Source organism: Lepidochelys olivacea, assembly GCF_965140295.1.
Source record: "Lepidochelys olivacea isolate rLepOli2 genome assembly, chromosome: 4".
NCBI classification, from domain to species: Eukaryota; Metazoa; Chordata; order Testudines; family Cheloniidae; genus Lepidochelys; species Lepidochelys olivacea.
The window spans coordinates 139,323,673-139,349,495 of NC_140414.1; the positions used below are offsets into that span (position 1 = coordinate 139,323,673).

Genomic DNA, 25,823 nt, shown 5'->3' on the forward strand with positions numbered 1-25,823 from the left:
CTGACATGCACACCCACCTGACTAACTGGGAGGCTTTTAACTAGTTTCAGCCAGCCCCTGATTGGCTTCAGATGTCCCAATCAACCTAGCATTCTCCCTGCCTTCTGGAAAGTTCTTAATTGGCCCCAGGTGTCTTAACTGACCTGGAGCAGCTGCCATTTCACTTATCCTGGTACCAGGGATTTGTTTAGCTTGGACTAACATATTTATCTCCCACTACTTTTCTATAGCCATCTGGCCTTGACCCGTCACAATATTTATATATATGTCCTTCACTTTTTGGGCTTGCAGTTTCCTTCCATCTTCTGGCTGTTTTCTCAAAGGCGGCCTGATGTGAGTCTGTCACCCCTTTGTTGTCCCAGGCCTTTCTGCTTTTCTTTCCTTCTCTGCACTCTCCCCTTTAAAGCAGACCTTGTTTCCTATATTGGTTGTAGCTGTGGGTGCCTGCCTCAATGATTGGCAGCTGTGGCAGCTGCCTGGGGTTATGTTCAAGCTGCTTGCTTGTAAACAGGACAGACTCGGCTCCCGCTCTACCACAGTGCAGTCTGGGGATTGTCGACCCTGTTAATATCCTCCCCTGCAAGGCCAAAGCCCAGCCTTGGCTGGCATAGGCCAGGTCCCTGGACTGAAAAATGGTGTTTCAATGCAAAGTTCCTGCTTGGTGCTCTGTCCAAAAGGCATATGGTTGTAATGACAGTTATCATCTCATGGGATCATACTCAAGGGAGTATGATCCTTAACAAGTGTGAACTCATTCTCTAGAAGATAGTACCACAGCCTTTCTATTGTCCATTTGGTAGCCAAGCATTCTTTCTATCACTGAGCATATGTTCTTGCAGGGGAAGTTTCCAGCTGATATATACTATCAGATGTTCTTCTCCATCTACCTCTTGAGAAAGGACCATCCCTAGTCCTATCACCAATGTGTCTGTTTGTAGTATGATCTCCTTTTCAAAGTTTGGGCTATACAGCACTGGGTGTCCGCAGAGTATGATCTTGAGTTTTTGAAAGGCAGTTTTGCAGGTGGGTGTCCAGAGTGCCTGTCTTGGGGAGGCATCCCTAGTTAGGTCAGGCAAAATGGGGTATAAATCAGTGACAGTACCCAGGTTAGCCTAGGAAGGCATGCAATTGCCTTTTGGTCATGGGGTCTTGTATGCCTGTGAGGCATGAACTTTATCCACCAATGGACTTGTCCTCCACCAGCTCTGGGTCCCAAGCAATGAGCTTCTTCCTTTCCTATTGCACATTTAGCTGGGTTTGCTCTTAACCCAGCTTCTCTCAGGAATGGGAGTCCCAATCCTTGATATAGATAACTACATCATCCAAAGCTGATGTTATTAGGCCCTGTGATGAACATCAGCCACACTATCAGAGGCTCGTTCACCTGAACATCCACCAATGTGATATATGCCATCATGTACCAGCAATGCCCCTCTGCCATGTACATTGGTCAAACTGGACAGTCTTTACGTAAAAGAATAAATGGACACAAATCAGAAGTCAAGAATTATAACATTCATAAACCAGTCGGAGAACACTTCAATCTCTCTGGTCACGCGATTACAGACATGAAAGTTGCAATATTACAACAAAAAAACTTCAAATCCAGACTCCAGCGAGAGACTGCTGAATTGGAATTCATTTGCAAATTGGATTCAATTAACTTAGGCTTGAATAGAGACTGGGAGTGGCTAAGTCATTATGCAAGGTAACCTATTTCCCCTTGTTTTTTTCCTACCCTCCACCCCTTCAGACGTTCTTGTTAAACCCTGGATTTGTGCTGGAAATGGCCCACCTTGATTATCATACACATTGTAAGGAGAGTGGTCACTTTAGATAAGCTATTATCAACAGGAGAGTGGGTTTGTGTGTGGGGGGGGGAGGGGAGAGAAAACATGGATTTGTGCTGGAAATGGCCCAACTTGGTTATCATACACATTGTAAGGAGAGTGATCTCTTTAGATGGGCTATTGTCAGCGGGAGAGTGGGGTGAGGGGAGGTATTTTTTCATGCGTTGTGTGTATAAAAAGATCTTCTACTCTTTCCACAGTATGCATCCGATGAAGTGAGCTGTAGCTCACGAAAGCTTATGTTCAAATAAATTGGTTAGTCTCTAAGGTGCCACAAGTACTCCTTTTCTTTTTGCGAATACAGACTAACACGGCTGTTACCCTGAAACCTACATCATCCAAGTATGCCACTGCATATTGATTATGCTGTTGGAGTAATCGGTCCATCCAACATTGAAAAGTGGCCATCATCATGTGTTCCAAAGTGCACAATCTTAAATTAAAATAGGCCTAGTGGTGCAGAAAAAAGCCATCTTGTCCTAAGAATCTGTTTTAATGGCAAAGTGGGGGTAGTCTTAGCAGCTGTAGTCCACAGTGATATGGCTTCCAGGTAGCTGGTGGCATAGTCCATGATGACAAGTATATGCTCATGTCCAGAAGCACTCCACTCTTGAGGTCCTATAAAGTCAATTCCAATTCTTTCAAAGGCAGTCTCCACCAAGGGGAGCAGTATTAGTGGAGCCCACAGGATTCCCCTAGGGATTGTTAATTGGAATTTGGGACATGAAGCACAGAAATTATCTATTTCTTAAAGACCCTTGACCAAAAGTATCAGGCAAGAAGCCTAGACTGGGTCTCGTCCTTCCCAAGATGTCTCGCATATTGTGTGTGCCAGATGCAGTAATTTGCTGCAATATACACAAGGTACTAGCAACTGTGTCTGTATCTCTTGTGTCTGCTAGTCTTGGTCTACATGATGTAACTGTAACATTATCCATTGACTTTCCCCTGCATGTTGATTTTTTCTCACATTAAGAAGGGTGCCATTAAACATTCAACATTTGCAATTCCGTAAATCTGTGGAAGCATGCTTCCTTCTAGTCTAAATATAGGAGGTTTCTGGACTTAGTACAGGAAGCTGGGTTGGTGAACAGTGAGCTTTTAATGGAACTCTATGTATGGGGAATAATATCAAAACTATCTGCAGGGCTCATCACTCTTTGCATAATACTCTGAAAACACCTGCCTATATGTTCACAGCATCACACAATAAAAATTAACTGTTTCAAGCCAATGACTGCTGTGAGTTTATAGAACAGTCATGATCCTACCGAAAAGTTTAGATTAACTGTGGCTCCTTCACTTTTTGCCATGCAAAAATAATCTGGTATGAGTACTTAAGTTCCAGATCAATTTTTTCTTCATTTGATGGAAGGGTTACACACAACTACCTGTTTTGGGTATAGTTTTCTGAAATACGGCACCATATGTGCATCAGTAAACATTATTTGTAGAGTAAATTAAACTGAGCCTTATAATTAGGCAGTAAGGAAATTACTGCAGACCTGAAAGAATAAATCAGCATTATTAAAACACTCTCCATTTCCTCTGAAGCACTCTCAAGTGTCATAAAAACTCAATGTCACAGTGATAAACATCTAGAAGAAATATATTTTGAGATGGGCAACAAAAAGACATGGGAATTCAAATAAGCCTTTTAAGTTCAAGTCCAAACCACCATTAAAATGAAGTTTAGGAACCAGCTCTTGCCCCTAACTTTGACATCAGATATTTAGATATTTATTTAAAGCAACTATTCATAGACTAAATATACTAATGATTCTATTAAATAGTAGAAGACAAAAATGGTTCCAGAAATGTATACCTTGCCAGAAACCTACACCTTTCTGAGTCCAATCCTACAAATGACAGGTTTCAGAGTAGCAGCCGTGTTAGTCTGTATTCACAAAAAGAAAAGGAGTACTTGTGGCACCTTAGAAACTAACCAATTTATTTGAACATAAGCTTTCGTGAGCTACAGCTCATTTCATCTGATGCATCCGATGAAGTGAGCTATAGCTCACGAAAGCTTATGCTCAAATAAATTGGTTAATCTCTAAGGTGTCACAAGTTCTCCTTTTCTTTTTGCAATCCTACAAAATGCCTCTAATTCACAGTATCTTCAGTGCTGGCAGTGACTTGAATGGAAGGTGAAAGAGCTCAGCACTTTGTTGTATTGTGCGTTCATTCCCTGTACTTTGAGTAATTTAGCGACATACCCAGATTTCTATCCAAGACCAATATACCTTTGTACCAGGCTTTAAATCAAATGATTTAATTAAAGTACATATATACACAAAAACAATAACAGTACATATGCACTAAACATTATACATGGCAAAATCAAGTGTCCCTTTGTGCTACCAAGTGATTTCACAGAAACAGCTTCCTGATTTCCACAACCAAGAGCAATAGAGGCACTGCAGTCGAAGCAGTGATATATTAAGCCTCAAGAAGGAAGCTGATGAGATTCCAATGAGGAAAGGCTGATGCTGCAAGTGGCCTTAGGTTCAAAGTTATATACAGGTTCACTCAGGGAGGAGTCACTTTCAGAAATGCTAACATTTTATCAGGAAGCATTCTGATGTAGCAGGATGAAGCAATGTCACCAATCACACTGCAAATTCTCTGGGGGACAACTGAAACTTCATCTCTGGTAATACAATGCAACCTTAGAAAGGGACGGTCAAATGGCTAATTTATTCATCTACAAGCTGACTACGTAACATGACTTTGCATCAACTTTGCCTCTGCAAAATAAGTTGCTAGCAAATGCTCATCTAAGACTTAATTTAAAGCTGCAAGCTCTTCTGGATATTCTACTATTACATAACAAATATATACAGCTTTTCAATCTTCAGTATTATTTTATAAACTATCTAATGAATCCTCACAAGGCCCCTGAATTGGGTATTGTGGAGCCTGTGAAGCTCTCAGCTACTATCATGAAGGAAGCCATGAACCCAGAGAGACAGATTTGAGTCCATAGACTAAGAACATTATGTAAGAGTTTATCCATGGTATAATTTGCATTATATGGGTTTAGATACCATAAAACCTACTCCAACAGCATACATTTTTCAGGGTTAGGTGTCTCCTTTGTCTAACAGCTTGGCCTAAAGGACATGTTTTTACTCCTGGAGACTCTAGTGTATACATGAATTTTCAATGGCTTTCAAAGTGCTGTAAAATAAGATTTTTTCCCAGAGTTCATAAGCAACGGTAATGCAACGTCCTCTAAATGGCGTTGCCCCACATAAGGAGCATAAAATAATATGTTGTCTCCCGAGTGCTAAGACAAGAGATGTAACAAGAAGGACCAAGGATATCCTGGAGAATGTTGTCTAATTCCACCTACTGTAGTCTACGCTAGAGAAAAAAATTACACAGAATCATGGATAGTTTCTGAGACCTGCAAAAAGTGCTAAAGATGGAGTTAAATAGAGAGGTTTTCTCAAAGATCCTTTTAGTAGGTTGATACAGGAAACCAATTAATAAGTGTGCCAATGATACAGAGGGTTTTATTTATGAATTATATAAACTTACATATAAATACATAATGTGTTTCATGGTTTTCTACAATTCGAAAGACTTGGACCACCAGTGTATTTACTGAAAGGAAAATATCATCTCAGTGATTTTTGGATTTTAACTTTACAATCCTGATTCCTATTCTTTTATTATAACATCCTGTGAACTAAAGTTCTGCAGAGGACGTAAACTCCGTTTCACAGAAGACTGAGATTCTGCAACCTGTTTTCATGACTATTCAGAACTAAACCGCCAAACTTCTAAATTCTCCACAACAGAAAGCTCCGATTTGGTTGCCATTGGTGTAGTTGTTTTGGAGAGGTCAAAACACTTTGATTGCTGTAACTTAAAGAAACACTGGCAAATAGTGGCTGAACCAGATCAGCTGCTAAACTGGAGGAGAGTCTGGGGCACAGAGACTGTGGCAGCAGAATTGACAGGTGGCAGCAGAAATCACCACCTGCGGTGGTGACAGTGGAACAGCTGGTAGACTGCTAACTCTACTCCCAATGATCTGTAACCATGTTGGCTATCACTGTGCCTTCAGCCTGCATGTAAGCCAAATTCTTCCCTGCTTATCTTTGTTCCAATGTTACTGCAGAGTCACAGTGTCTCAAAGATTGTGTGTACATGCTGTTTCCGATTAGCTGTAATATTTAAACGATAAGAGTTATTATTTTTTCTCAGTAGAGAGAACATACAAACAAAATAACTGGCAATAGCATGTTTCTCTCTGCTGTGATCTTTCTTGTCAGCTGGAGCATGGTGTGAAGGATGTTTCCAATTTAGGGGGGCTGGTTTGTTTTCTTTACACAAACTTGTGTGTCTAAAAAAGCAAAAAATCCTGCCAATTGGCACAACTTGTTATCTGACACAGAACTCTCTGCTTTTCCCAAACAACTGAAAACAAAGTAAGTGGCAGCAAGAAGCAGTAGGTTGCTGTGGGACACTTGCTTCTAAGCACTGATTCAGTCTGACTCAGTTTGATATTATTCTCATTCACAGTTGACATAAAGGTGTAAAAATTATATCTACGTAATATTTTTCAAATACCCAGAAGATTCAAAGTGATGATTATACAAGGTGTTATTCCTCCAAAAGAGGAAAAACTGATACTGCTAGAAATTGTGAGATGGATTTTTTAACACCAGATTCCCCACCCACAACCACGTCAGCATGTTTGTGCATTGCTTTGTCTAACTAAATAAAAACCTCAATGAGATCTGGAGTAGAGTGACCTGGGAAAAAGAAATCAGTCTGACTGCTGAAGCCTGGGAAGAGAGCCCTTTCTGAGAGATGGAAGACAATCCGTCCCTTGCCCACAAATTCATTTTGTAGATCACTCAGTTCTAGGGCAATAACAATGAGCTTGGGGAGTCTGATTGACAAGAACTGAAAGAGGCTCCTACTCGAAAAAGTGACTCCGTAAAAAGGGTATTATTCTGCTTAGCGTATGTGCAATGTGCCTCAGGTAGCACATGACCAGGATTCATCACCAAATTTGGTCTGCTAGTTGGATCATTAGCTTCCCTGGCCCAGGCCAGATACTGATGGGGAGCACGACATGAACACTGAACCATACCCCCGGATGGCATGATGCAGCTCCACATTTGTTGTCCCTGAAAAAATGTCTGCTTATAATTTGATTAATTCACAAGTAAAAAGATTGCAAACTGCCAGGCTTGCACTCTCAAACTCGGTTCATTTCTTCTTGAACCTCACTGCCCATAATAAAGAATCTGTTGGACAAATCCTGCCAAGTCCACTGGGCAACCCCACACATGCAAACACCCTGTCTTCAGTCAGCCTCACCTCAGTCCCTGGAAAAATCATGGAGCAGGTCCTCAAAGAATCAATCCTGAAGCACTTGCATGAGAGGAAAGTGATCAGGAACAGCCAGCATGGATTCACCAAGGGAAGGTCATGCCTGACTAATCTAATCGCCTTTTATGATGAGATTACTGGTTCTGGGGATGAAGGGAAAGCAGTGGATGTATTGTTTCTTGACTTTAGCAAAGCTTTTGACACGGTCTCCCATAGTATTCTTGTCAGCAAGTTAAGGAAGTATGGGCTGGATGAATGCACCATAAGGTGGGTAGAAAGCTGGCTAAATTGTCGGGCTCAACGGGTAGTGATCAATGGCTCCATGTCTAGTTGGCAGCCGGTATCAAGTGGAGTGCCCCAGGGGTCGGTCCTGGGGCCGGTTTTATTCAATATCTTCATAAATGATCTGGAGGATGGTGTGGATTGCACTCTCAGCAAATTTGCGGATGATACTAAACTGGGAGGAGTGGTAGATACGCTGGAGGGGAGGGATAGGATACAGAAGGACCTAGACCAATTGGAAGATTGGGCCAAAAGGAATCTGATGAGGTTCAATAAGGATAAGTGCAGGGTCCTGCACTTAGGACGGAAGAACCCAATGCACAGCTACAGACTAGGGACCGAATGGCTAGGCAGCAGTTCTGCAGAAAAGGACCTAGGGGTGACAGTGGACGAGAAGCTGGATATGAGTCAGCAGTGTGCCCTTGTTGCCAAGAAGGCCAATGGCATTTTGGGATGTATAAGTAGGGGCATAGCGAGCAGATCGAGGGACGTGATCGTTCCCCTCTATTCGACATTGGTGAGGCCTCATCTGGAGTACTGTGTCCAGTTTTGGGCCCCACACTTCAAGAAGGATGTGGATAAATTGGAGAGAGTCCAGCGAAGGGCAACAAAAATGATTAGGGGACTGGAACACATGAGTTATGAGGAGAGGCTGAGGGAGCTGGGATTGTTTAGCCTGCAGAAGAGAAGAATGAGGGGGGATTTGATAGCTGCTTTCAACTACCTGAAAGGGGGTTCCAAAGAGGATGGCTCTAGACTGTTCTCAATGGTAGCAGATGACAGAACGAGGAGTAATGGTCTCAAGTTGCAGTGGGGGAGGTTTAGATTGGATATTAGGAAAAACTTTTTCACTAAGAGGGTGGTGAAACACTGGAATGCGTTACCTAGGGAGGTGGTAGAATCTCCTTCCTTAGAGGTTTTTAAGGTCAGGCTTGACAAAGCCCTGGCTGGGATGATTTAACTGGGAATTGGTCCTGCTTTGAGCAGGGGGTTGGACTAGATGACCTTCTGGGGTCCCTTCCAACCCTGATATTCTATGATTCTATGATTCTATGATTCAAATGATGTCCTCAGTGACACCGGTGTAATATCATTGCTTACGTGGGGTTGCTTATCTGTAACTGAGTGGAGATTAGCACACATTCTCTTGATGATGCAGAAGGAGAAACAGAATGCAGTTTATGTCTCTTAGCTGTGGACAATTTCCCCTCTGATTATACACTCTTCAGTGCAGTGACTCTGTCTTCCTGTTCATTTCCATACCACCTACTACATTTGTGATTTGATTATAATGAGAAGGGCTTTGGGCCACTACCATAACTCGAATAAATAACAGACTCTTCAGGGCTAGCAGGAATAAAACAGAGTTAGAATGTTAGAGGTTTTGGTTCCAATTCTACAAAAACTGACATACACTTAACTTTGCTCACATGATTAGCTCCAACTTATTTTTGTGATTGAAGTAGTAGAGATGATGCCAAATGCACACAAGGAGCAGTTGTGTTGAGTAAGGAGGTGCCATTTTTACATAGTCCCATCTGAGACAGGAACCTGATTTCAGACGTGAGCAATACAAGTGTCTGCTGGGAGCCCCACACAGAATAGCAACTCGTGTGTTGACCTTGTACTTCACTCTAGCAGTGGGAACAGAGTGAGAAACAAGATGTGGTGCAAACCACACTCTTGCAGTTTGAGGTCTCACAAATCAGGAGGCTGGACCTGCAGAGAGACAGTATTTTTCTGCTCTCATTAACTGTAGCAACAGAGATAATGTTAGCTTTTCTACAGCATGGCTGATGATTCATACTGTGTGGGGGTCCAACTATAGCACATTGTAAAACTGCAATGTTTTTATTATTACGGTATTGCAATGGGCATTGAGGCCAATATTTTCAAATCTGGGTGTCAAAAGGGAAGTAGCTAAATGTATGGCCTAATTTTCAAGGTGATGAGCACGAACATACATAAAAACTGTGGATGCCTAGCACCACTGCAAGCAAGGCTACTTAGACAGGTACCTAAATACAGACTTAGGTGCTTATGTCATCATGCTTATTTGCATAGTTTGGTCTGTTTGTGTACAGCAAAGGTCTGATTGGCCAGCCGATCCTTTCTGACAATGTCTCAACCATGGACCAACTCAGAGCTGGAATTTCATCACCCAAAAGAGGAGGAAGATCCTTCTACCCTTAATGTGAAATTGGTAAAACACCAAGGAGATTTAATTTAGAGGGAAACATCCAACTCCATCCTCCCCGACTAAATTTCCCATCCCCAGTTGCAGAGTTTTGCATCATATTATTCTGTTACAAAATACATTGCCTAGTAGAATAAGAAAAAAAACATAGTATGGAAAAAGCAATAAGCACCTTTTCACTTCTGTTTTTCCATCTTCTCCCTATTCATATGCCGTTTCCATTTAACAAGCATTTTAGCTGAGTTTCCTTTTAAAATGTTAGAGGCTTTGGCTCCCATCCTACAAACACTTACACATGTGCTTAACGTTTATCACATGAATAGTTTAGTGTATTTCAATGGGACTACTCATGTGAGCAAAGATAAGCATGTACGTCGGTAGCTGCACAACTGGCTTTAGTGGTTCCCGGGTTAACTAAAGCTTAGAGTGTTTCCCTTCTCGCAGACATAAAGAGCACTGGGTGATTCATCTAGCAGGTAATTCAGTTTCTCCATTGTTACTCAGCAGGTACCAAACCTGCTGCCACCATTAATTATAATGTAATAATAAATTGTAAACAAATCATGCATTTTTCTAATTCTACTCGTGTCAAAGAGAGTCTGAACATGCAGAACAATGACTTTCTTGAAAATGAACATGCATAATGAACACAAAGTACCTGTCTTCGCAGATCCCTCGTTTTTTTGGTCATCTTATCAATGGCAATGTTCAGTGGGTCCCCTTTTTCTTTTCTCCCAGTCTATTTAAAAAAATATGTTTTTACAGTTAGAAAAAAACAGTTCAAAGATGCAAAAAAGTACAGTCTAAATATATAGGTTTTAAAATTCTGAAAATGTATCAAAAGAAGCATTTCAAAAGCCACCTAAATATCTATGTATACATGCAGTAAATCTATCTCTGTATTGTTTGCACCCATCACAGCACAAATCAAGGTTTCTTTTCAATATACGTTATCAACCACACTATTAGGGGGACGCTGCTGTGTATAGCAGATTTTTGAACAATTCATAAAAGGATAAAAAAGGGAGATTAATGTGACTCACTAGACCGTTCAGAACTTTTGCACTGATACATTATGTTTGCATGCTATAGCACTTGCTGCCAAAATCTGGCAAGACCTCTCACTATATAACAAATATTAAGAGTTTCTAATCTCTGTCCTGCCAGGCGGTGGGTATGTTAAACACGATAATAAGCAGCAAAACAGCTTGAGGACAGAATGAAAATGTTCCATATGACTGTAACAAGAATTGTACTGGCAGACGTTAGATATAGTATAAAGGAGACTTCCACTTAAAACGCTCTCTTGTGCAGGAAGTCTCGAAGCACAGATTCTCAATGAAGATTAAAAAGGGGAGGGGAAGAAAGGGGAAGTTTTTTGCAGCTTAGTGTTAAAAAAAAAAAGTTTTAAAATTCCAAGGTACAAAAAAGCTTTAAGTGACTGTCAGATGTATTATCTTTCTTTTAAGAGAAGGCTGCTTCTTAAAGATTTGTTAAATTTTGTATCACATTGAAATCCATTTGATAAGGGTTTTTTTTTATGAACAACAAAGTTCTCTTCAATCCTTTCTCCCATTTTCTTTTCCCACATCTGTTTTCAAATATCATATTTACAATTATCCCCCACATACCATTAACCAAGATTTTGTACTTCCAACAGAGCCTAACTGCATATGTTTCTAGGATCTACTGAAAATTCACTTTCAAAAGGTTTTTTAAACATACCCTTTCAATAATGATTTCTCTAAGACATATGACTATGCTATCAACTCTAAACGGTCATCTTCTCATCCTCCGCTTTAACAAGTTAGCTGAGTCAATGTTTGACTTGTATTACTGTAATGTTAATTTTGATAAAAGGCCAATGCATTTATAATCATTCAGGAATCTGTAAATCCTCTTTTCTCAATCTCGAAATTCAAACATTACAGTAGCAAACGACAATAGGATTTCAAACAAAATACAATTTTACTCCTTAGGTTCAGAAAAAAAAAATCAATGATAAACCGACTGAAGTGAATTGTACACACCCACAGGAGAGAACAGGGACAATATACCCCTTCAATATTTTACAACAGAAGATATTTGTGTAGCCCACGGGTGAGTTTGCATTACAGGTGTGTCTTTCCCCCTACCCCAAGTCCCTAGTGTGTCAGTCAAGTTAGTGGGCACCATGTTTTTAAGTGGTTAGCCTACAGTTTGTCAAGGTGAAATTTAACATAAAAAAGGAAAGAGATTTGGACTGATATGATATGTAATCAAAACATATTTAAATTGTGGCAACAGAAGAGAGATTGTCAAGTGTGCTGGTCTATATAATATATAAATACAGTCGAGGTGCTAGTTTAAACTTAGAATATAAAGTGGTACTCTCATAAAAAAAAATCCAGTAACTCTGTTATATATATATATATATTAACTGTTTGCAGTAACAAGGGTTGGTGACATTAGTATTCAATGCCACTTTCATTTCTCTGTTGCGTGACTCCATGTATGTAATGTTATGTAAGGTCTCTCTTTCTCCTCTCTCGTCTAGCTGGCTACCGGGTGAAGTTCTGATCACAGAGCTGTGGCAAGAGGTACAACTGTATGAAATGTTTTAATCCACATTTATTGCTGTCATAGGGATAATACCTCATTGTGATGTAAAAAGAGCTGCTGATAAACAATGCAAGTTACTCTGCATATTAGCAAAATGATAATAATTAATAAGCTAATCAACAGAATTTAAAGCCACTTCAGGATGAACTTTTTAAATAGTCACATCACTACGCAACAATTGACTAGCATTTTTGTACTAATTTGGTGCAGTGTAAATTTTTCTTGGGTCCTTCCTTGATTTCTGTGATGCAGGATCAAGCAATTCCATTTAGCACCCATTAAAATGGATCATAAAGCTGCCCTGACCAGGCAGCTGGTAATTCCCCCAGAGTTCAACCCTCTCAGTGCAGGGGCCAAGCCAGGGCTGATGAGGGACAAAGATAGAGCGTGCTGTGCTGTGGCTATCTCCAGCCATTCTAAGAGCCATTGCAAGGCACAATAATTTGTAGCAGCGAACCTGAGGATTGTCTAAATTATGCCATGGACTGAACCAAAATCAAAAGTCCTGGGGGAGAACAGAGATGGGATACATCCATATTTTTCTCGTTTCCCCTTCCCCTCACAACCAGGTCCTGTGCAAGCAGAACTCTACTGTAGCTGAGGATCTAGCCTTTGCAATTCAGTTGTGAATGTCCCGAATGTAATTTCTTGGGAGACTGTTCTGATGTCTTACACGACTACTCACGCTCAGGATAATTCTGGGTGACATTCAGCCTAAATGTACACCATCTTAATTTCAACACATGATTTTGATTGACCCAACATGCTTTGGAAGTCATGTCACTCCCTCCTGAGAAATTCCTCTGTCATTGCTGTTTACATTTCTAAAGGGTTACAATGCCTCCCCCAGTACACAGTTTTAAACAGGAGAGCAAGACAAACACCTTAAATAAACAGCATTATTGGCAAAAATGGTAGGGCACATGATGTTACATAGCATCCAGCAGCTCTGTCAAATCTCATCTGTTGTTGGCTGAAAATATATATGTTATAAAAATGTATTTATTGTAGTCTTTAAAAACTCTTGTATAGAAATTGTTACGGGGAAGATCTTCTGCCTGCGTTCCTTGAAGGGAACTGACTGACAAAATGAGGCCTATACCCAATATCATGGTATTTCTCTGTTCCTCCCTTCCAATCCAGGGGGCATGAAAAGTACTTTGGAAGTGTGAGAGAGAGATGCAGAACCAATGGCATGTGTGGAAGAAGGGAATGTGGGGCCCACACAGCCCCAGACATGGGAGGGAGAAGGAAATGGGAGGCCCAAAGAGGCTCTGGCATGAGTAACCCAGATACAGGGGAAGGTGGAGATGCGGGGCACACGCATCAGCTTCAGCCAGGTCAGTGATTCCAGCATCACAACTCAAGCTTAACTATTCACATATTATATCTCTGTCAGGACATTTTCACAGTACCATCTCCATCAATTTTAGTACCATCCAAATAGCCTGGGAGCCATTCCTCGCCTTGTCTGATTTCTTTTCAGCAAACTGGGATGGGTCTTTTTCAATGGGCTCCTGACAAGTATTTGGGGGGAGGGATAGCTCAGTGGTTTGAGCATTGGCCTGCTAAACCCAAGGCTGTGAATTCAATCCCTGAGGGGGCCATTTAGGGGGTTCTGGGGCAAAACTGGGGATTGGTCCTGCTTTGAGCAGGGGGTTGGACTAGATGACCTCCTGAGGTCCCTTCCAACTCTGATATTCTATGAATCTATTAGTGATTATCTTCAAAAAATTGTGGAAGATGAGAAAGATTCCAGAGGATGGGAAACGGACAAATATAATTCCAATCTATAAAAAAGGGAAATAAGGACAACCCAGGAAATTACAGACCAATCAGCTTAACTTCAGTACCCAGAAAAATAATGGAGCAAATAATTAAACAATAGATTTGCAAACACCTAGAGGATAATAAGGTGATAAGTAACAGTCCGCAAGGATTTGTTAAGAACAAATTGCATCAAACCAACCTAAAAGCTTTCTTTGCCAGGGTAACAAGCCTTGTGACTAGGGGGGAAAGCCATTCCCAGAGAGCAGTTATCAGTGGTTTACAGTCAAACTGGAAGGGCATATCTAGTGGGGTCCTGCAGGGGTCAGTTCTGGATCCAGTTCTGTTCAATATCTTCATCAATGATTGAGATAATGGTATAGAGAGTACTCTTATAAAGTTTGCAGACAATTTTGCAAAAAAAGCAATTATCATTCTGGGATGTATTAGCAGGAGTTTTGTAGAGAAGACATGAGAAATAATTCTTCTGCTCTACTCCTCGCTGATTAGGCCTCAGCTGGAATATTGTGTCCAGTTCTGGGCTCCACATTTCAGGAAAGATGTGGACAAATGAGATAAAGTCCAGAGAAGAGCAACAAAAATGATTAAAGGTCTAGAAAACATGACATGGGAGAGAAGATTGAAAAAACTGGATTAGTTTAGTCTAGAGAAGAGAAGACGGAGAGGGGACATGATAACAGTTTTCAAGTACATACAAGGTTGTTACAAGGAGAAGGGAGAAAAATTGTTCTTCTTAACCTCTGAGGATAGGACAAGAAGCAATGGGCTTAAATTGCAGCAAGGGCAGTTTAAGTTGGACATTAGGAAAAACTTCCTGTCAGGATGGTTAAGCACTGGAATAAATTGCATAGGGAATTTGTGGAATCTCCATCACTGGAGATATTTAAGAGCAGGTTAGACAAACACCTGTCAGGGATGGTCTAGATAATAATCAATCCTGCCATGAATGAAGGGGACTGGACTTGATGACCTCTTGAGGTCCCTTCCAGTCCTATGATTTCATTGTTTCTGTGATGTCTATTAGCTGGGAAATGGGGATTTCATTACTCTCACAGCCTCAGCTTCCACTACAGTCTCAATTTATGGGAGCAGCCAAGCTAAGAATTTCCCCCTCCCACACCCAGATAACTTCTTAGATGGTTTGTAAGCCTAAAAAGCTATTTACACATAAAACGTTGGAGAGCACAGAGTGCTCAGCCTCCATGAACAACCAAGTGTGTGACACTCCAGTTATTTTCCCCCTCTCAAAACTCAACAGTCAAAAATACTTCCTGAACCATGAAACAGAAAAAAACATTAACTGGCCTCCATAAATTGAGCAAAGTCAAAGTCAACAGTTGCCACAGAGTTATTTTTAAGCTAATACAATAACTCAATTTACTTAGAGCAAATAACGAGAGTATCCCAAATACTCCACGCACAGAATTAGGAGTCAGTGTGGAAGGAATTTCATCCGCCAGTGCAATGAGGTGTTCTAACATGTAGTGGTTTTTATTCTTAAGACAATTTTCTCATGAGCTGTTCACAGGTGCATGAAACTGAATTAAAGGTATATCTTTCTCTCTAAACATATTTCCATAACCATGATACCTGCTATTCCTTATACCTGCTTAGTAATCAAGACCCACTTTGACCAGCTTGAAGGCATTTACAGAACATTCTTTTGCAGCCCTAGAAATCAGTATGGGGAAAAGAGTTGGGGAATACACTACGGTGTATTGTGTATGTGATGTTATCAGACTTTAGGGAGGAGGCTTAGCTATTACAGAGGAACTCTGCTGCCAGTTTTGCATAAAATTAAATACTACACAAATGTGAGTTATTAGAGTTAAAAAAAACAACTCCTGAAACTGACACACACAACACAACTAAGGGTGAATTTATATTTTTTTAATATTGGAGGTGCTTAGATAATTGTGATGATGAACATTATTATAAAGGCATAGAGATGAAAAAGGGACCTTGAGCTGAGATCATGTATGCTGAATAATCACCCGACTGAGCATTATTACTCAGCCTCAAAAGCCTCAAAAGCTAGATTTGATTAGCCAGAAGAAAGGTGACTGTAAACCCACGTACAAACAGGGCTGAGGTAGGTGCTACACAGGAATCAAAGTTGCTTCTGTGATTACAGAGCTGCATTGTTCTGGTGCAGACAGACGGCACATTTGTTGTTATGTCACCAATAAAAAGGAAGACTTCAAAGTAAAAAGTATGGAAGAAACTACCTACTTCTCCCTTTAAGACATCTTATCTGGAAGGCTAGACAGAATAATGGTTCAATTTATTACAATACAAAAAAAAAAAAAAACCTTTCTCCAGCTGTGTGAGAAGGAATCAGAAGATGCTATCGTTTTTACACACTCAGACACCTTCTGTCTTCTCTGCTCAGATAAGTGAAAGCTGGGATAGCTCAGTCTCATCATGTATGACATGCTGCATGACCAAGACAGACCTGCTGTCATTTATCCAGTAATTTAGCCCAAAGGAGACAGGTGTGACGATTGTCTATTGATCCAAAAGCTACCGTTCCTTAACATACTTTTAACTATCACCTTGGTAGATGCCTCCACGATTAGAGTTTATTCACAGCTGCAACACCACACTGTTAAGGTATACATTCATCTTCAAAAATATACCAGTCCTAATATCTTCTTTTCACTGCCGAACAACATCACTCCTTTAAAACTATGTTTCTGTTCAACATCTTCATAAAAGTGATGAACTGAAACGTAGTACTAGAAAAAACAGACAAAACAACAGACTCAAGTGGCAGCTTTAAGTGGGAAGATAGGAAAATATGCACTGGTATTTTTAGCCCTGTGGTCTATAAAAGGAGACTAAGTCGGGTCAGGAGAAGACTATTCCACCTATCCCATCAAATAAAGGTAAATGTCAATGATATTTGAAAACCCCAGGCTAAGTGGAGACAATGGTCAGGAAAATATATTTTGGATAAAAAGTCAGGTCCCCATATGAATAATCTGAATAGAATACTGCATTAGCCATACATTAAGTAAAAATATGTAATATCTGACATATTAAGAAAAACAACAAAAAATTTTGGAAGTGATAGAAAGTTTTAAACACTTTCTCTCTCTCTCTCTGTATATATATATATATGTATATATCAGCCACATACAAACCAATTTTAACCAGATTAACTAGAGCAAAATAGGGATAGATGTTCAAATGACAAAGCTGCCAGAGAACAGTATACTACGGACATTTTAATGAGAATTAGCACCAGTTAACCTTTTGTCACTTGAGAAAGCCATATTTAATTAACCCTTTTTTATCTCTGTACCCTGGCACAGTAACATAGTTAGACACGGTTCAACATATATATCACAATTTCAATTGGCTAACATGCTTTGAATCACTTTGGGAAAACAGGCAATGGTTTAATGCTCAGCTGAATCTTTACTGTGGAAAAAATTGCCTACATTTACGTCATCTTTTTTAGAAAAAATTCATCCTATTTAATTTTATACTTTCCCCAGCTTTAGTTTAAGAAAGGGCCTTCCACTCATCTATTAAAAAGAAAAAATCTTCTGCTTCCTTCTTTCTAGCACCCTCCCAAGAAGACAACAAACCTTTTTAACTCTTAGACACATGGGGTGAATTTCTGGCTCCACTGAAGTCAATGGCAAAACTCCCATTGACTTCACTGGGGCCAGGATTTCAACTATGCTTTTAAGTAATACCAGGATATATTTTCATTTTTGAATAGTAGAAATGCCTCCTAATAATATGCACTCACTCAATCTGGCCTAATTCAAAGTGTGTGCCTGTAACTGTGTACACACACAATTTTGTTAGGGATTTATCACATACTAAGTTTTAATGTGTACGTCCCATTTTTCTCTTGTCTATTTCCATGATTAAGTGAAGGAGCAGTGGGAAACTTTGCATAGATTAGGAAAAGAGCCCCACTTGGGATTCTTATTCCTAGACAAGCCTTTCTTATTAATATTGTTGTTTATGTAGAGGCATTTACATAGAGGTAGGCTGGCTCAGCTCACACAGAAAATCTGCAAGGACAGAGCAGAAAGATTACTGTATGTTAACTACCTTGCCTAACTGACCTATTGTGTTTATTCAGGGACCTTCCAAGCTTTAAGTCAGTTCCAGGCTATGGCTCAGTGGAGACTAGTAACTTGTTCATTAACACAAGTGCCAAACTCAAAATTCCCCCCAACTGTCTTCATGGGTTTTCAATCACATTAAACATCTCCAGACAGATCTTTGTTGGTGTAATTAGCACTATCGCCCTGCCAGTGGCATCAATTCGCTCTCTGTACACAGCATCACAGAGATGCAGATATAACAGTCATAAAGGCATGTGCCTCTCCAGCATACCCCTTTTGGCCTGTTGTGGCCCTGAAGGCAAGTTGCACTTAGTGCCCCTGGGGTCTTTTCAAAGTTACCCAGACAAGTTCAATCCCTCTTTGCAGGTCTGGTTTACTCTCTCATTCTACAGAGGGTAACTTACTTATTTAGCCACTCAAGTTCACACCCACCCATTCTCACACCTGTGTCAAAATCCTGCTCAGTTTCCACCCATGTGCAGGAGGTCCCAGCCCTCCTCCCAGAACTGGGTTGTACATCAGACAATCCTTCCGTCCCTCTCCTTAAGACTGGGGCCTCTTTTCCTTGGAGCTGGAGTCCTACTTTGGGCCAGCTGTCGAGCCTGCGGCAGCTTCTCCTCCAGCTGGCCCTTTTCCCAGTCACCCTCAGGCTGGGAGGGTTCAGCAGGCCTACTTCCCCCTGCTACTGTCTTCTCCCTAAACTCTGGGCCCTCATAGAAGCCTTCTTGCTCTCTGCAGTGTCTACAGGTATCTGCCCTCTATGCAGGAGGAGGGCAGCATTTATGCTTGCTCCTACTGCTAGCTCATTCTTCTTTGCCTGGGGAAGAGAAGCACTTTGTCCCATCCTCTCAGCACGGTTCCAGATCATAGTCCCTTAAAAAAATACAGAACAGGAGTCCCTGTAAATGCTACTTCTTCCTGGGACCCCTTTCCTCTCCCCAGATCTCCTCAGGCATTGAGTATCCGACCAGCCCAAACTGTTAAAAGGCTATGGCACATGATGGGGAGTATAGACCAGCCGGCAGTATCCCCTTTAAAGGGCCAGCTACCCACACATATTTGGTTTTGGCATGCACAGTAAAATGAAGGCAATGTAAGAGGAGTAAACCATGAGATGGAGAACATGTTAATATGTTTGGAGCACAAAGCTTCATTATGTATATGAATTCAATGTCTGATTTCTATAACTCCACTATAAACAATGTGTAGATGTGTTCCCTGGTTTACTGTGTCACACAGATGAATGTAATTTGGCCTGGGATGCTTAAACAATTAGTAATATATTAGTAATGTGGAAACAATCCAATATTCCAGTCAAGAAAGGCTCCTATTTAGCCCTCATCACGTCACATCTGAACAGCTTCCTGGTGTATGTCAAATGATGTGACTAACATTTATCTCTCATCTTCTCATCGGGGTGGGGTGGGGGGGTAGGGGATTGTGGTGTAGGGGAGTGTTTCTGTTGACTTCAGTAGGCTTCAGAGACCCCAATCAGGATTAGGGCTTGATTACACTCGTTGCTGCAAACAGCAATTGCCATTAAAAATACCACATATACCAGTTATCACAAAGTGGTTAATTAGTGGACAAAACATATTCTTCTGATGCTACTCTGTGATGCTGAACTTATGGGAACATTATGGCTCTGCAATGGCAAACAGTTTATTTATGTAAACAGTACATCCAGCTATGCATGACTGTAGTATGTATTTTTTTCCACAACATTTGTTGTGCATGTTAGCCCCAGAGCCATTCAAGATCCAGGATAGTTTCCATAACGATACATAAATCCCATTGAGCTGTTTAAAAGAAAAATTGCAAGAGGGGAAAAAGTTGGAGGTTTCAAAGGTGGGAGAAAAGGCTTAAATAAAACACCAATATTTTTTAGTTAGTAACATCAAAAATATTAGATAAACTGACCATTGTTTCAATCATCTGCCTGTTACTTTAATATTAAACATCACTGTATAAATGCTATTTGCATAGTCAGTATTCACTAAAAAATGGGGAATAACTGGCTCAGCAGTGATACTGCTGAAACGGAAGTGGTGCTTCCAGTGGCTCACAAATTGAATATGAGTCAACAACGCGATGCAGCTGCATAAAAGGCTAATATCATTTGCGGGTGTATTAACAGGAGTGTCGTGTGTAAGACACGGGAGGCAACTATCCCACTCTACTTGGAATAACAAGTAGATTGGAATAACAGAGACTTGGTGGGATAACTCACATGACTGGAGTACTGTCATGGATGGTTATAAACTGTTCAGGAAGGATAGGCAGGGCAGAAAAGGTGGGGGAGTAGCACTGTATATAAGGGAGCAGTATGACTGCTCAGAGCTCCGGTACGAAACTGCAGAAAAACCTGAGTGTCTCTGGATTAAGTTTAGAAGTGTGAGCAACAGGAGTGACGTAGTGGTGGGAGTCTGCTATAGACCACCGGACCAGGGGGATGAGGTGGATGAGGCTTTCTTCCGGCAGCTCGCGAAAGCTACTAGATCGCATGCCCTGGTTCTCATGGGTGACTTTAATTTTCCTGATATCTGCTGGGAGAGCAGTACAGCGGTGCATAGACAATCCAGGAAGTTTTTGGAAAGCGTAGGGGACAATTTCCTGGTGCAAGTGCTAGAGGAGCCAACTAGGGGGGGAGCTTTTCTTGACCTGCTGCTCACAAACCGGGAAGAATTAGTAGGGGAAGCAAAAGTGGATGGGAATCTGGGAGGCAGTGACCATGAGTTGGTTGAGTTCAGGATCCTGACACAGGGAAGAAAGGTAAGCAGCAGGATACGGACCCTGGACTTCAGGAAAGCAGACTTCGACTCCCTCAGGGAACGGATAGGTAGGATCCCCTGGGGGACTAACATGAAGGGGAAAGGAGTCCAGGAGAGCTGGCTGTATTTCAAGGAATCCCTATTGAGGTTACAGGGACAAACCATCCCGATGTGTCGAAAGAATAGTAAGTATGTCAGGCGACCAGCTTGGCTTAACGGTGAAATCCTAGCAGATCTTAAGCATAAAAAAGAAGCTTACAAGAAGTGGAAGGTTGGACATATGACCAGGGAAGAGTATAAAAATATTGCTCAGGCATGTAGGAATGAAATTAGGAGGGCCAAATCGCACCTGGAGCTGCAGCTAGCGAGAGATGTTAAGAGTAACAAGAAGGGTTTCTTCAGGTATGTTGGCAACAAGAAGAAAGCCAAGGAAAGTGTGGGCCCCTTAATGAATGAGGGAGGCAACCTAGTGACGGAGGATGTGGAAAAAGCTAATGTACTCAATGCTTTTTTTGCCTCCGTCTTCACAAACAAGGTCAGCTCCCAGACTGCTCTGCTGGGCATCACAACATGGGGAATAGATGGCCAGCCCTCTGTGGAGAAAGAGGTGGTTAGGGACTATTTAGAAAAAACTGGACGTGCACAAGTCCATGGGGCTGGATGAGTTGCATCCGAGAGTGCTAAAGGAACTGGCGGCTGTGATTGCAGAGCCATTGGCCATTATCTTTGAAAACTCGTGGTGAAAGGGGGAAGTCCCGGATGACTGGAAAAAGGCTAATGTAGTGCCAATCTTTAAAAAAGGGAAGAAGGAGGATCCTGGGAACTACAGGCCAGTAAGCCTCACTTCAGTCCCTGGAAAAATCATGGAGCAGGTCCTCAAAGAATCAATCCTGAAGCACTTACATGAGAGGAAAGTGATCAGGAACAGTCAGCATGGATTCACCAAGGGAAGGTCATGCCTGACTAATCTAATCACCTTCTATGATGAGATTACTGGTTCTGGGGATGAAGGGAAAGCAGTGGATGAATTGCATCTTGACTTTAGCAAAGCTTTGACACGGTCTCCCACAGTATTCTTGTCAGCAAGTTAAGGAAGTATGGGCTGGATGAATGCACTATAAGGTGCGTAGAAAGTTGGCTAGATTGTCGGGCTCAACGGGTAGTGATCAATGGCTCCATGTCTAGTTGGCAGCCGGTGTCAAGTGGAGTGCCCCAGGGGTCGGTCCTGGGGCCGGTTTTGTTCAATATCTTCATAAGTGATCTGGAGGATGGTGTGGATTGCACTCTCAGCAAATTTGTGGATGATACTAAACTGGGAGGAGTGGTAGATACGCTGGAGGGCAGGGATAGGATACAGAGGGACCTAGACAAATTGGAGGATTGGGCCAAAAGGAATCTGATGAGGTTCAATAAGGATAAGTGCAGGGTCCTGCACTTAGAACGGAAGAACCCAATGCACAGCTACAGACTAGGGACCGAATGGCTAGGCAGCAGTTCTGCGGAAAAGGACCTAGGGGTGACAGTGGACGAGAAGCTGGATATGAGCCAGCAGTGTGCCCTTGTTGCCAAGAAGGCCAATGGCATTTTGGGATGTATAAGTAGGGGCATAGCGAGCAGATCGAGGGACGTGATCGTCCCCCTTTATTCAACATTGGTGAGGCCTCATCTGGAGTACTGTGTCCAGTTTTGGGCCCCACACTACAAGAAGGATGTGGATAAATTGGAGAGTCCAGCGAAGGGCAACAAAAATGATTAGGGGTCTGGAACACATGAGCTATGAGGAGAGGCTGAGGGAACTGGGATTGTTTAGTCTGCAGAAGAGAAGAATGAGGGGGGATTTGATAGCTGCTTTCAACTACCTGAGAGGTAGTTCCAGGGAGGATGGTTCTAGACTATTCTCAGTGGTGGAAGAGGACAGGACAAGGAGTAATGGTCTCAAGTTGCAGTGGGGGAGGTTTAGGTTGGATATTAGGAAAAACTTTTTCACTAGGAGCGTGGTGAAACACTGGAATGCGTTGCCTAGGGAGGTGGTAGAATCTCCTTCCTTAGGAGTTTTTAAGGTCAGGCTTGACAAAGCCCTGGCTGGGATGATTTAATTGGGTATGGGTCCTGCTTTTGAGCAGGGGGTTGGACTAGATGACCTCCTGAGGTGCCTTCCAACCCTGATATTCTATGATTCTATGATTCTACTTGGCACTGGTGAGGCCTCAGCTGGAGTCCTGGTTTCAGTTTTGGCACCACACTATAAGAAAGGTGTGGACAAATTGGAGAATCCAGAGGAGAGCAACACAAAGGATCAGAGGTTTAGAAAACCTGACCTCTGAGGAAAGTTTAAAAAAACCTGGGCATGTTTAGTCTTGAGAAAAGAAGACGGGGGGGGGGGGGACCTGATAGCAGTCTTCAGGTATTTTAAGGGCTGTTATAAAGAGAAAAGTAATCAGTTATTCTCCATGTCCATTCAAGGTAGGCCACGAAGTAATGAGCTAAATCTGCAGCGAGGGAAATTTAGGTTAGATATTAGGAAAAGCTTTCTAACGATAATAATAATTAAGTACTGGAATAGGCTTCCAGGTTTGGGTGTGGAATCCCCATCATTAGAGGTTTTTAAGGATAGGTTAGAAAAACATCTGTCAGGAATGGCCTAGGTATACTTGGTCCTGCCTCAGTGCAGGGGGATGGACTAGAGGACCTCTCAAGGTCCCTTTCAGCCACAGGATTGTTATCAGATAATACGTTTGAAAGTGTGTGTGGTATAATAGATAAGTGCAATTAATACAATAGTTAATTATATATTTCTACTATATAGCGACTTTCAACCCAAAGGATCCCAGAGTGTTTTACAAACTATAAACAGAACTTTGCTCTTTGTTTACATAACAAGGTCACTTTCTACTGACACTTCTAGGGTGAAAAATACCCCATAATTGCATCTAACACGGTTGAGTAATTTGGCTGCTGCCTCCTGCACCAGTTAAATCCTCTGAATGGTCATCAAGTGGAGAATGTATTGCAGTAATCCAATCCAAACAGAAGGATATTCTTTTTTGCATGGCATGTCATCAGCCAGTAGAAATCAGAAAGACAAATATTGCAGCTGGATTTTAAAATGGCGGGATAATTGTATCACTAATATTACCTGTTAATTTCAGGGTGCTATGCCTCTATGAATTCTCAAGAGTTCCTAAGGATACTGTGTGCGAGTACACAGCTTCAATCCCTTCCTTTTCCACATAAGGTATTTGTGCTGTGACAGGGTGCTGGGCAAAGGGTTGCTGATTCAGCCCTCTGCCATGTCAGTTTCCATTTAAGGGAATACATTAGTGTTGGCCAGGGGTAACCTGGCCCTAATAGGGGAAGCAGAGACAGCTACCGCCTAATTAGCCTGGGGCTGTATAAAAGCCTCAGAGGAAGGAAGCCAGGGAGGGAGCAATGAAAAGGCAGGGAGTGGAAGCAGAAGCAGGGATGAAATGGTGGTGGGACCAAGCTAGTGACTAAACTGCACCAGTGATTACTAACCCCAGGGGATCAGAGTGACTTTGTGAACCTAACAGAGGCAGGAGCAAAAGGGGCCCTGCCATGCCTGTTACAGCGCACCTCACCACCTCTTTAGACACCTGAGTCCATAATTTGAAGCCAGTGACATTCTCAAAATTGCCACTCAGCTGCTGCCTAGCCCCTTAGGCGCCTAACCTTCTGCCTGTTGGCATTCATAAAGTCACCAAGCACTGATGGCATTACACAGCTAATGCACTGCTTGGCGCCCTCGCTCAAACCAAAGCCATGGGCACCCTTAAACTCTTCTTCTCTTCCTGCCTCTCTCCTCAGCATTTCACTCCTGGCCATCTTGGACAGGATGAGAGTTGCTTCCTTAGGCACCTGACTCTCCCCATACAATGCACAGGGAGTCTGGGCACCTAACTCACGGCTGAGACTTCCATTAGGTGGTGGCGCAACTAGGGGTGAGGCACTGCAATGTGTAAGTACCTTTACAGACCTGGCCCTACGGGGCAGGTTTTCAACAGCAGACAGGATTGGCACCTAGTAGTATTATGTAAAGCCTAATTCTCATTGATTTCAATGGCAGTTCGGTGCCTAACCTGCCTAGCTGCTTTTGAAAAGCTCCTATTAGGGGCTAGATACATAGAGGCAACTTAGGCCTGGCAATACCTAACTTTTAGGCACATAGCCAATCAGTGGAATTCACAGCCCTGAGCATGTTTCCTTCATTGGGCCCTGTAGGCAAGATAGGCAGGATAACAACTACTTTGAGAATCCCACTGGGGCTGAGGCGAGAGATAGGTGTCTGGGCTCCTGTCTGAGGTGGCAGTGTGCAAACCCAGCAGCGGAAACTCAGGCACCTAGGGACTTTTACAGTGAAAATTTAGGCACTTAGGGAATGCAGATGCCTCTAGAGTTAGTCAGTAGCTGAGCAAGGATTTTGTGAAATGTGCCTAAATATTGGCCTAGCACCTCCTGGGAGTTTGAAAATCTGGGGTCAAGTGATCACTCACATTAAAACTACGTTCTAAGATAAAGAAATATAGGCACCACTTTGGGGTTGCTTTCATCACACTGACTTTAAAATTACAAGGAAGTAAACATTCAGGCTCTAGAAAGGACCAGCTCTAGGAAGTCATTGGCATTGCCTGGTACTCAGCACCTCGAAAGGATTAGGCTCTCAGGATATAATAATATATTTGTTGAAACTGGAACCTTGTATGCTAGAAAAATTATTCACATTTTTAGATACGTTTTTCTCAAGGCAACCTCAGTACAATTACATACATCGGCATACCAATTTAAAGGTTTGTACTGATAAGATCTTTAGAGTAGTTTAAGAATGCCTTCAACTTGGATTGGCTATTGACAGTGCTAAACTGGAAAAAAA

The 25,823-nt window shown here is 41.9% G+C and overlaps 1 protein-coding gene across 4 annotated transcripts in view; it reads right to left on the reverse strand.

Annotated features, from left to right (window-relative positions):
- The window catches only part of CTNNA2 (catenin alpha 2), a 790,749-nt gene that overhangs the window by 158,613 nt on the left and 606,313 nt on the right, over positions 1 to 25,823 (reverse strand). For all 4 annotated transcript variants that reach the window (XM_084626180.1, XM_084626177.1, XM_084626178.1 and 1 more), the window contains one exon: positions 10,343 to 10,423. In XM_084626180.1, coding sequence (XP_084482306.1) covers positions 10,343 to 10,423 — 81 coding nt within the window. The remainder of the gene's footprint in view (positions 1 to 10,342; positions 10,424 to 25,823) is intronic.